This window comes from Cydia fagiglandana, chromosome 26 (assembly GCF_963556715.1).
Source record: "Cydia fagiglandana chromosome 26, ilCydFagi1.1, whole genome shotgun sequence".
NCBI lineage: Eukaryota > Metazoa > Arthropoda > Insecta > Lepidoptera > Tortricidae > Cydia > Cydia fagiglandana.
In genome coordinates, this window is record NC_085957.1 from 5974366 (window position 1) to 5987487 (window position 13122).

General features: G+C 40.4%; 1 protein-coding gene across 1 annotated transcript; it reads right to left on the minus strand.

Moving 5' to 3' along the window:
* Positions 1 to 1313: 1313 nt before the first annotated feature.
* Positions 1314 to 8520, minus strand: LOC134677331 (uncharacterized). The gene is made up of 4 exons (XM_063535766.1): positions 8294 to 8520; positions 6473 to 6571; positions 2658 to 2765; positions 1314 to 1497 (listed from the first exon to the last, which is right to left on the minus strand). The coding sequence occupies exons 1-4, from the start codon at positions 8398 to 8400 to the stop codon at positions 1314 to 1316; spliced, it is 498 nt and encodes a 165-aa protein (XP_063391836.1). The 5' UTR covers positions 8401 to 8520.
* Between the last annotated feature and the right edge of the window lie 4602 nt (positions 8521 to 13122).

The window sequence follows — 13122 nt, forward strand, 5'->3', positions numbered from 1 at the left end:
TCGTTCGCGTTGAAAATGCAGTAACATCATTATTATCCGCTCGCCTAGCGAAGTTCGTTACCAATAATTTTGTTGCTAATTAAATTAGAAAGAGAAGGCCCGATTATGGATCTTGCCGAATACGAATATTCGGTTCAGATCATATCAAATATGAATATTCGGTTGGGCTAAAACTGCCTAAAACGCTGAAAAAAAGTTCATGCGGGCCTGCGATCTGCACTCCGCAAGTGTTTTTGACCTTTCCCCCCTGGACCGGCCGGGAATGTTTATAGAATCTTGAGCGTAGTAAGGGATTCAAAAGCGCACGAGATGTAAATAACTTTGATCTCGTGTAGTACACAAAAATTTTCACCCTAAGCAGTGAGAACATACCTAGAGGGACAGAGATCATAGAACCCAAGTATATCGAACTTGTATTAGACCCCGCACGTTGAAATGACATTTGACTATAAAGGTCACTTGAATGTCATTTTGTCTCCCTCAGTGAGCAAAATGCGATTTTGCTCACTGAGTGAGACAAAATGACTCAGTGAGCAAAATCGCATTTTGCTCACTGTTATTAAGAAGCAAAGTACCCTTGTTCGAGCTGCTGAGGTGAATGAGAATTTGTTTATTAGGTAAATATTTAGCAGTTCCAACCGAACTATTCGGCCGAATACGAACATTGACAAATATGTCGAATACCGAATAATAACCGAATATTCGGCTCATCTCTATCAGAAAGTATGCCTTCAACTGGCCCCTTCGAACTTGACTTTCTAATTAGGAATGATTTTATTGCTCACGGGCGTGGCTATTATACTTCGTTTTTTTTTAGCATTAGAAATAAGGTAAACAATCTTGATGTCTTTTTATTGAAAAACACGTTTAAAAAATAAATCACGGCAAATATGTAACAATTATGAATTTAATACGACCATTTATATTCTTCTGCTTTCATAAGTAATAGTTACTGATTTTTAAAAAGCGTACTTCAATTAAAAGACATGTCAAGATCGCTTACCTTTTTGCAAGTTCTTTCTAATGCTAAAAAAAACGAACTATAGGGCACAGAACAAATAATAGTACTAGGGTACAGAAGACTCATTCTCTAACAAAACGCGTCTGTTACGATCAGGACAGATATGGCCGCTAGGTGGCGACAGCGCCACGCGCGGCTTTATGGCTAGCCACCAAAATTGGTGTGGAACGGATATACTTTTAGCTACCTATAGCAAAGCGACGAAATCGCGGAGTGAGCCACGCCAGGCTAGGGCGGCGGATAATGATATTTTACTGCATTCTTATTTCTTAACCCATCGTAATCCTTGAATTCAGCTCTCAAGACCAACCCTCCCGATTTTTCCCAACTTACTAATACTATTTCTCTCAATCTTCAGCGGGTCCTTAGGCGACGGAGACCTTCTGGGCACGCTGGAGCGCGCCACGTAGATGGGCCGGGACTCACATCTTGGGCTGAGTAACTTGTCCTCTTGACATTGCTGGAGTTTGGAGAGTCTGTGCGCATTCATAAAATTGTTAGCAGGGTAAAAAGCGGTTTCCTTGCTCAATACAAAAATCAACTTTACGTGAATGCGATATAAGGTCGATATTTATTTATTTAACTGCGGAAAGTTCTCAAATTTCAATTATCGCTCTCTACTAGCGTACAAGTGACAAGTGTAAAAGAGATGAAGATATACCTACACACGTTGCGACATCTATTGTGGAGTAGCAGAGCTTCAGTGTGTACGTACTACGTAGCAGTAGCAGCTTGAATATTTAACGCTAGATGGCACTTAGGGGCTGTCCATAAATTACGTCATCGATTTTTGACGATTTTTTGACCCCCCCCCCCCTATAATCATCCAAAAATCATGCTTCAAATGACCACATTTCCTCCTACTTCATGCTACCGTCATCCGATGTCCAGACCCCCCCCCCCTAATTTGAGCCCCTTAGGTAAAGCGCGTTGTGTAGTGGGGTTGGCAACTGTCAAAGGTTTGCATAGATTGCGCCATCATAGCTTGCCCCCTGATCTATGAGATTTGGCTTAAAGGGCATAAAATTATCTGCTAAATACTTCGACCGGCCACATTGCTCCCCCATTGCGTCAATGTTTCGACTATTAAGTCCAAACACCGACTAACGATGTGTTATTTCCTGTTTTCATTTTCTTTTTTGTACAATAAATAGTTTTACTACACTCTGTATCTTTAGGTAGGTATTTAAATAAAAGTAAACAAAATATACCCTCAAATGGTTCCTTAAGCCAGTTGAGAGTAGATGAAAACATTACATGATCATGAACAAATTGTTTGTTTACCTTTATTTAAATGCCTAATGCCGAAACCACACTTCGCTGTGCGTTATTTGTTATGCGCGTTATTCGGCCGCATACGACGAAGTGTGGAGGGTTCATTCGTCTATATTTGCCCGCATAACGCATAAGCGCGAATAGCAAATACGCCTATCCGTCCACCTGTCGGTTTTTTGACACACTTCAAAGGACACGAATAATAAGTTTGGCACACCGGCACGAAGTGTGGATGCCGTGTTTGTTGTTCGCTCACATAACAAATATTTGAGCGAATACAGCGTAGTCGCATAACAAATACCTAACGCATAGCGAAGTGTGGTTCCGGCATTAAGATACAGACTGTAGTACTTTCTCTCACCTGCGGAACGTGCCATATTTGAGGTGCGCAGGCGTCGGGTCCGGCACTCGACGACGATTGTCTACCGTCGTCGAGGATGTCGCGTCTCGTTTTTTGTCGATTCTTGTGCTAATGATAACTGGTATATTTATTGGTATCGTCTTGGGTCGTCCCATTCGTTTTTCGTCAAGTTCTTAAATTAGTCCTATTCTGCTTTCGTCACTCATTCTACATTCGTCACAATCGTCGGTGGCTTTCAATGTAGAATGAGTGACGAAAGCAGAATAGGACTAATTTAAGAACTTGACGAAAAACGAATGGGACGACCCAAGACGATACCTATTTATTACATATACTGGTAAAGCCTCACCAGTAGAGAACAGTTTTCTACTAATATTATAACCGGAACCACAGAATAAATAATAGTACTAGGTACAGAGAACCACTCTAACAAAACGCGTCTGTTACGATCAAGACAGATATGGCCGCTAGGTGGCGACAGCGCCACGCGCGGCTAGCCACCAAAATCGGTGTGGAACGGATGTACTTGTAGCTACTATGAAAACGCGGAGTGAGCCACGCCTGCCGGAACTCTATTTTCAACTCCTTCCGCTTGTAATATTTGCAGTTATAAATTGTTTACTTTTCACTCTCGCGTTTTGTACACATATTTAATTACACAAACGGGTCTACCGCGATATAATTTCATTGTTTTTACCTTTAATTCCGACGTTTCAGCTGAGTTGCACCAGCTGTGGTCACAGAAAGACACGTCGGAATTAAAGGTAAAAACAATGAAATTATATCGCGGTAATTAAATATGTTTACTTTTCGTTAACAAATAGCGGTACTCATAAATCCGTTACTTGACGCTAGATGTCTTCTACGAAAATAAGCAGTAAGTACATATTTTGAAAGAAAGAAAATAAATTTATTTAACGTCACAAATTATAAATAAAGAATATAAGACATGAATACATGCACCAATTATAGGTATCTCTTTTCGGCCCTATGGTTGACTGGTAGCGAATGCCATGTGGCATTAAGTCTGCCATTTGTACATTGTTGTATTTAAGTACATATATATTTTGCACAATAAAGTTTATAAATAAATAATTGAAGTGGGAATGGGCGGGTCATATAGCAAGAAAGACCGACTCGTGGAGTAAACGACTACTCGAGTGGCGACCATGGGGGGAAGAGCGTCCCCAAAGTAGACCCAAGATGCGTTGGGACGACGACATCAAAAGGACTGCGGGGAAGAAGTGGCTTCAGGTTGCAAAAGACCGTGACAAATGGCGTAAAATGAAGGAGGCCTACACCCGAAGGGTAGAAAAAGGCTAAAGAGAGAGAGAGAAATAAATATTTAAGTCTTATATCACATGGAATGTGATCAGCAGATCACATGTGTTCTGAGGCTTGCTTCTTTACTTACTGACGCCACTGACGGAGGCGTGTTAACTATTGTTCTGTTTGACGGAGTTGAAAAACGGAAACATCGTTTCGCTAAACGATGTTTCGGCTTCCGTGTGCCTTCAGTATGCCGAAAGTTGACGCTTTCAGCACGAAGAACAGAAATACTTTTTTCATTTACGACGCTCCGCAGGGTGCGTGACAGCCGCCACAGTCTCCTGGCCGTCGTGGCTGACAGATGGGACAGTGGCCTGATAAGGCACTGGTCCTCTCTGCACTTATCTTTAGTACCTAAGATAGTTATTTAAGTTTATTTTAAGTTAACCTTAGCTATAAGTTTTAGTGTAAAATGTACGTACTAACAAAATATGGACTATGTTTGTCTAGCCCCCTCCAGACTATGCGCGTGAATCGCGGGCGAAGCCGCGAACGCGAGTGTGGAGTCGATTTCGCAGGTCTGCGTTCAGGACTCCACACTCGCGTTCGCGGCTTCGCCCGCGATTCACGCGCATAGTCTGGAGGGGGCTTCTGAATTAACCTTTTGGCCGCCGGACCTAGTCCGCAAAGACGCTCACTCACACGCCAGAGCAAATTTTAAGTAAACAACTAATAAAAAGTTTAGGGATTGCAAATAGTGATATCGATATTTACAATATTATGGTAAAAATCTTTTTAATTTAGCTTTGTTCTTATCCTGTTTTAATTTCATTCCAAATTGCCAAAATTAAACATATGTTTTACACCCGAAAATGTTTAAAATATAGGGATTTAACATAAAAAACAACCACTAAACAATGTCGATTCAAGACGTGATATCGCCGCACTAGGCTGTACGAGAAGTCTTTTATACTAGACAACGGCGCCCATGGACTGCCCGCAATGCAGACCGACAAGGACTGTTTCCGCGCGGATCAAGTAATAATAGTCTCTAGGTCAACGGCGTAAGCGCTTGTCGGTACGTAAACTTTATTGGCGTAACGTTAAAGCTGCGCATCATGTGTCGATAAAGTCAATATACCGGAACTGTTTTAGTGAAAATTACACGTAGGTTGAATTTTTAATGAGTGAAGATATTATTCCGGAATTAGAATTTATCATTATAATTTCAGTTTGGTTTACATTAATCTATAGGTAAACTCTTATCAAAAGAACGTTCAACGACTTGTTACAAAAAAATTACACATTAACTTCAATGTTATAACAATAAAAGTAAAGTCTGATAAACAGGTATGTCTCTGTACCACACTTGTGCGAAGCGGTCGCTGCGGTGTATCCCTTCCCACTAAGCTATAAAATAACATCAATTATTTTTTTTATTTATCTCTTCTGCAATTAAATAGTCCACAATCTACAATGGCAAATTTACTTGTCTGGCTCTACTTTATAGAGCTAAAGAAGCTACCTGAACTTTAAATATAGTTATGCCTATCTGACTCTCGTTCTACGTATTCTAGTAAGTAGTTACCTACTATTCGTTGAAAAAAATTGGCGATTAACAAGTGTTCAAATACTTAGATAAAAACATATTTCTGACTTTATATTTCCTTTAAAAATTCCCATATCGAGTTAACATTCCCATCCCTAGCTGTCTTTTATACAAGACAACGGCGACGAGGAACATGAAAAATGTTGAAAATTGGAGCAATTTTTTTAAATGCCTTATTATAAAAGAAGGGATTTATATAGCGGCTTAAAAAGCAAATAAATGAAAAAACAAAGACCTTAAATATGAACACGAGTGTAAATGAAATTGCAATTGTTATTATTTTCACATGAACTCAGTGGTTGAATTTGTGTCTTGTATACAAGACGACGGCGCCAGCGTATCGTTCTATCGTTGTCTTCTATACCGGAAAACGGCGGTCAAAGGGTTAAATGCATTTTATTTTATTTTATTTTATTTTTTTTACTTTTCATGTACCTAATTTTTTTAAACCCCTCGTATGCTTTAGAATCTTTAGACACGGATCCGTGCGCGTGAATTTAAATCTATTGTTTTAAATGTCAAGGTCACTTTTTCAATGATTATATTTGACAGGCCGCATACGACGGGTTAAAGATAAGCAAGAAAAGCTCCCCAAGTAACACACAAGCACGATAACGGTACTGATTTGACTCATTACATAGCTAAACATTGAGAGAAAATTTTACAACACACCTAGTCAAAGTTGCAATATTTTCATAAGCCTTATGTTGTTACAATAACTAATAAGGCAACCATCACTTTCGGTTGGAAACTGCCGGATACAAATGAACTACGAGCGGTCGGGTTAAGCTGGAGCGAGGCCAGAAGGGTCGCTGAAGATAGGAAGGCGTGGCGCAAGCTTGTAAAGCCCCTTTGCACCTCTGCGGTGAAATAGGACAACAACAACAACTTATGTTGTTACGCTTAGAGTTACATTTCAAGCAGTCAATTTACTTACTCAGCACTGGTTGAATCATTATTTATCACCTCTTGGGCATTTGACGACTCAGGTGTAAGTGTGTTATTCACTTTTAGGTTACGCCAAGCCACGGTTCTTCTGAAATCATCATATTAACCCTTTAGTTCGTAGCGGCAACATACTTGCCATCTTACTTAAAACAAAAACGCATCTCTACTATAAGAATTACGGTTCTAAATTGAATGACTAGAAAGGAATGTCAAATGGTTAAAGAGTCAATCGCTAAATAAACTCAATCCGCAATATTGACGATTATTTGACGACCGGTCTGGCCTAGTGGGTAGTGACCCTGCCTATGAAGCCGATGGTCCCGGGTTCGAATCCTGGTAAGGGCATTTATTTGTATTATGATACAGATATTTGTTCCTGAGTCATGGTTGTTTTCTATGTATTTAAGTATTTATATATTAGGTATATATATCGTTGTCAACACAAGCCTTCTTGAGCTTACCGTGGGGCTTAGTCAATTTGTGTAAAAATGTCCTATAAAAATAATATTTAATAATATATTTAATATTAATATAATAAATAATATAATATTTAATATATGTAAAATAATAGTACTGAACTATTTGAGTGGGTAACAATCATGGCTGCGAGGACAACAAATATTTACAGTGGTTTACAGTGTTATTTACTACTATTTACAGTGGTGGTGGTGGTGGGTGGTGGTGGGAGTTTTTATGTCAAAAAATTTACAGGGGCATTACGAGCGGTGACGGACTAACCAGCGGTAGGACTATCGTCTAAAACCACCAACGAATGCAGACTCCGCCTTGTGGAGGAGGGCCTTAGGATCACTATCAGCATTCGACTGTATACAAATTAATATGCCTACTTAGAAAATAAATTCTTTGATGCCTGGGCTGCCCAGTACGAAGACGTCCTATCGGACGCTCCAGATATAGCTGGTGCGGTATGGTGGAGGTGGACCTGCACGAAATTCGAGTCAACAATTGGCGAGAGGTCGCACAGGACCGAAGTGGCGCTGTGTTGTGTTGGAGGCCAAGTCTCATTTTGGGTCGCTGAGCCAACGGAGTAAGTAAGTTTGATGAGGATGACGAGATGACGAAGTATCATAGAGACTAGTATGCTTTAATCATTGACATGTCAGGACGGGCCTTACGGGCTCTAGATATGGTACCTTCAGTGGTGTAACTACCTGGTAGTTCAGTGGTGTCACTCTCGAATTCAAGCCAATCGTGCAGTCTAACGCAACTAGTTGCGACCAATCGCGCGCTTGTTGCGAACTCATCAGTTAACCAATCGCGTTGTAGCGGTGTCACACCGTTGTACTGGCTCCGTTCATGCCCTATCCTCCTAAGACCCAGCTATACAAATGAAAATGCAAAATTTGCCACAGAAATTTGAACCTACAACGTAAGAAATAGAGTTGATTTTGCGTTGTTCAAAAAATTCACGAAACAAAGCAAAAGCAACTCTGTTCCAATCGAATATGATTTAAATTTCATTGAACTGAATAAGTACTATAGGTAGGACCTTGGGCCTTAGGAGGCTATTCTTATTCCCCGTAAGGCCAGTCCTGAGATATACGTCAATGGCTTTAATATTGACAGTGAAATACTTACGACTTGGTGCCATAATATCGTAGTAGGGCAGCTTCAACTTTACGCCGTTTTTTTTTTGCGCCTGACCACCGATGTTTTCTATACTCAGTCTTATTAGTTTTGCCCATGGCGTTATTCGCTATGAATTCGGTATCTTTGAAGAGGATGACGAAATATCATACATAGGGACCAGAAAACTAGAATTCTTTAATATTGACAGTGAAATACATACGACTTGGTGCCATAATGGTGTAGTAGGGCAGCTTCAACTTGACGCCGTTTTCTTTTTCCGCCTGACCATTGTCTTTTTTTATACGCCGCTTTGTTGGTTCTCCCCATAGCGTCATTCGCTATGAACTAGGTACAAGATGGCCTTCGAAGGGCTCTAATATTCTTACAACTGCGAAAACAGATCGCCTGATATGAACAACAATATCTAAGCTTTTGATTACTTTTGTTTTGATAGTTTTGACAGATGTCTTCTCTTCAGACCAAAGAGAATACAATCACTACGTTTCCTTCAGTCTGACACACTGACATAAAAGCCGTAACACGCTATCGCACCGCACCGCGACTTTGGTGCGTCGCTGGTCGCACCCATGAATGAGAGCGAGAAACAGATATCCTAACTCAGACTTTTTCCAGCCTACCTTGTTAGCAAATTGTTCGGCGGACTTATTAACTAAAGGCCCCAGTACACAGTGGTGAAGGGTGGGCCATGCCACACCCTGGCCATTGTGTACAGGGGGCTATGGTATGCAATGGCGGACGACTGCCGTCAGTTGTCAGCCGTGGTGAGCAATCGGGGAGTTGTCGGTTTTTTGGCACACTTCAAAGGAATCGTGGCGTACCGTGGCCTGAGGGCCTACAGCGAACCACGTTCGAAGTGTTGCCTCCCTGTCAACCTTACGGACAAATTTACAAGTGCGATAAAGAGGCAACACGTCGAACGTGGTTCGCGGTAAGCCCTCTGTGGTGTTCACACAGTCGCCATTGTTTGTTTAGTTTCTTGAATTTTTGACCGCTTGATTAAATGTTAATAGCCCAAAATGTCATTATTGTGAAGCAATGAAGAGACTTATCAGTTTATTATAGATTTATATCAATCAGAGCCTGCAATTTTCATTTTTATTTTTTTTGATGCACCATTGTATGAACACCTACGTGATATAGGCCTACTGTTGCGCATTGCAAAGCATGGCTTGGCATGGACCATCCTTGACCACTGTGTACTGGAGCCTTAAAATGCAATACTTGTGTGTTACTTGGGTGGGTTCTAATGCGATTTCTTGTATAATTTCCATCTTGATATTTAACTTCTGATTCCATTATTAAAGATCCGTTTCTTTTATATACTTATCATACAAAAAAAGTTATAAAAGTTTATATTGTCAACTATAGTTGGTCACACCAATTGGTCAGTCAGTAAGAACCAGGAAAACTATACTCAGCCTTTTCTTTTGGGTGCTAGTACTGGTGTAACTAGGGTAAGACAAAGATAGTATGATTCTCTCTGTCTATGATTGAAATGAGACAGTCCTTCGACAAACTATACATAGGTACCTACTTAGCTATGTTTTGTAAAATACACATTATTTTACTTTCCTCGTATTCGAAGTGAATTTTGAGTGTTTTAATAAAGGCCCATTCTGACTTGAACTGAGTCAGAAATGTCAGAATGGGCCTTTAACAAGTGTTATACGGTAATTAAAATAAATTATTTTACATCATGCATGAAATAAAGCACCAGATAATTATTAGAAAAACACAGATGGGAGTTAATTTTTTTAAACACAAGTTATATTTAATGAATCGGATAGAAATATAAAAATTAGGCGAGTTGACCGTGTCGTCACGATGTAATGTTTCATATAAATTCCATATTAGCAAATCGTTTTGACAGTTCTAAAAAAGTAACTGATTTGACTAGTAGGAAAATACCCTATTGTGAATGCGAGTTACGGAAACTCAGCCATATTACAATACAATACTTAGCAAAGTAATTAGTAAAACAATTTTACCAATACATATAAGAATATAGCCGAGGGTTTGTACACAAATACCACATAGACTAATAATATAAATGCAGTCAATACCCTTGACTTGCTCGTAATTAAAATACTGCTTATTTTCGTAGTCGACATCTAGCGTCAAGTAGCGGATAAATCAGTACCGCTACATAACACTAGATGTCACCAGTGTCACAACTAACGACTATGGGGTTAGCAACTGTCAAAGGTTTGCATAGATGGCGCCATTATAGCTTGCCCCTTTTTCTATGAGATTTGGCTTAAAGAGCTGGCATCCAAAGCATTAAAAAAACAAAAATTTGACACAATTCTAAGGATTAACGGGGCAAGCTATGATGGCGCCATCTGCTTAATACTTTGAGCAGCCAACCCCATTGCTTAACAATTTACTTCTATTAAGGCCCCAGTACACAATGGGCCATCGCCGGCCATTCCAAGGGACGCATTTATGCGTTAGAGGGAGCAAGTGATATTGCTATCTCATTCTACCGCATGGCTGCGTCCCTTGGAGTGGCCGGCAATGGCCCATTGTGTACTGGGGCCTTTACAAGCGAAAGGAGTTGAAAATAGAGTTCCAGTTATAAAGCCTCCTCCACACTCGTGCGCGAATCGCGGCGCGAAGCCGCGAATGCGAGTGTGGCGTCGATTTTCGCGGACAGCAAAATCGACTCCACACTCGCGTTCGCGGCTTCGCCCGCGATTCACGCGCATAGTCTGGAGGGGGCTTAATACATATTAGTTGAAAATTGTTCTATCTGCTTTCTTTTAAGTATTTTTAACAGAACTCACCATACTCCTGTGGTTTTATGTGAACCTTGCTTCAAGGAAGATTTAGAAGGCCGTGAAAAAGAGATAGCACGAGGCACTGGTGTGGATTTACTGTAAAACAATATTATAGTTAATTACATAAGTAAACTCCATACATCAGTCGGTCTAGCAAGAGTTGTGTTCTCGCGTGCGACTTCATACATCTGGCGTGACTTCAAGTATGGACTCGCGCGCGAGAACGCAACTTATGCTAGACCGCCAGTTTTGTTACCATAACCACAGAATAAATAATAGTACTAGGTACAGAAGACTAACTCTCTAACAAAACGCGTCTGTCACGATCAGCACAGATATGGCCGCTAGGTGGCGACAGCGCTACGCGCGGCTTATGGCAAACCCCAAAATTGGGGCCGAACGGATGTACAGTCACCTGCAATAATATGTTACACAACGAAGGCCGCAAAAATACCTGACAGGATCTTATTTGGGGGTTATCCATTAATTACGTCACACGAATTTCTAGGTTTTTTACCCCTCCCCCCCTCCTTGTCACACTTGGTCACATTTGGCAAACCCCTCCCCCCTAGTGTGACGTCACATTTTTTCTACGAAATCGCCAAATCGAATTAAGTAAGTACCTACCTAAATATTATTAATATTTTATCAAAATATTTTTGACGATATAAATATTAGTAATTTTATAACCCAAAACTGCTTAGGAAAGAAAATTAAACGAATAAAAACGATTATCGTTTTAAAAACTTGTTATTTTAAATGTATAGCGAATAAAATAATTTAAATAAATTTTCGGTTATTGATGAAGTTAAAGTGACGTCACAAATTTTGTGTCTCCCCCCTCCCCATGTCACAATATGTCACATTTTCTTGACCCCCTCCCTCCCCCTAAACGTGTGATGTAATTAATGGACGACCCCTTAGGGGCCCTTGTAGAGCTATAAGAGCGTGTTACATATTTTTGCCGCCTTCGAAAGGTAACATATTATTGCAGGTGACTGTACTTTTAGCTACCTGTAGCAAAGCGACGAAATCGCGGAGTGAGCCACGCCCGCCATAACGCGAGTTATTCCGTAGTCGACATCTAACGTCAAGTAGTGGAATTATAACTATTATCAGTACCTGCCGCTACTTGACACCAGATGTCAGAAGTGTCACTACTGACGAAAAGTGTACTTCTAAACAATTTACAACTAATTAATATTATAAGCAGGAGTTGTAAATAAAAAAAATAGAGTTCCGGTTAATCCGGTTATAATATTAGCTACAATTAGTTGAGCATTACAGTTTTCGTTTGTCGCGACATCTATTGTCGACTAGCAGTACTGATAAATTCCGCTACTTGACGTTACACGTCGACTACGCAATAACTCGCGTTTTGGCAGGGGTGCGAATCTCCTGAGATCGGCCAAACTCGGCTCCGCTCGGCTCAGCATTGCTCCGAGCAATTATTAGGGTTGGCACCACTTGACTTCCTTTGGCGTGCACGACCACAGATAAGATAATCACTTGAATTTTGACAACCCTAAATAGCCGAAAGGGATAGTGCCATATATTAGGAAGGGATAGCATGATTCGACCCTGAACCGCTGTCAAACTTCGGTTTTGTAGGAAGTTTCCTTTCTGTACGGTAGTACTATTATTTATTCTGTGGTTTTGGTAAGAAATCTGATTGATGTATGGACTTACCACCTGTTTCGTTATCTATATTTCTTTATGGTATGTATAGAATAGAATAGAAATCATTTATACTGGCGGGAGCATGCACCAAACCGTGATGAGTGGCGGAAGAAAGGGGAGGCCTTTGCCCAGCAGTGGGACACAAAATAGGCTATTAAAAAAAACCTATAGGTACTTACTCTGTGGCTTCACGCGCAGAGCCTTTGGCCAGCCGCCAGTACGACGGATTCTTTGAGAACTTGGACGATTTGGAGAACGATACCCGCCGTTGCGGGGCTTCGGGTCTGTGCTGGCTACGAATTAAAAAAAGGTTAACTATAAACCGCAAAAACTACACATAGGTAAAGCAAGGTTAACTTTTCAGTTACTTAGGTATTGTACTAATTAATAATTTAAGGAGTACACATTGATTTTTACGCCATCTAGTGACGAACCAGGGTACTGTTTTATTGTTACATTTAACACGGTACGATAGATGTCATGACTGAACGATGGCTGGGGCTTTTTAATTTCATTTTAAAAGCGATATTATTTTAGGACACAAGTTAAGGTCGGCAAAGCATTTAAT

What these genes read in the sequence shown, in the direction of transcription:
- LOC134677331 (XM_063535766.1), bottom strand. Translation starts at nt 8,400, where the DNA reads ATGGGGAGAACCAACAAAGCGGCGTATAAAAAAAGACAATGGTCAGGC. An exon ending in CACCATTATGGCACCAAGTC is followed by an intron (nt 6,572 to 8,293) that starts GTATGTATTTCA and finishes TGATGATTTCAG; the next exon opens with AAGAACCGTGGCTTGGCGTA. An exon ending in AATGATTCAACCAGTGCTGA is followed by an intron (nt 2,766 to 6,472) that starts GTAAGTAAATTG and finishes AGTTATCATTAG; the next exon opens with CACAAGAATCGACAAAAAAC.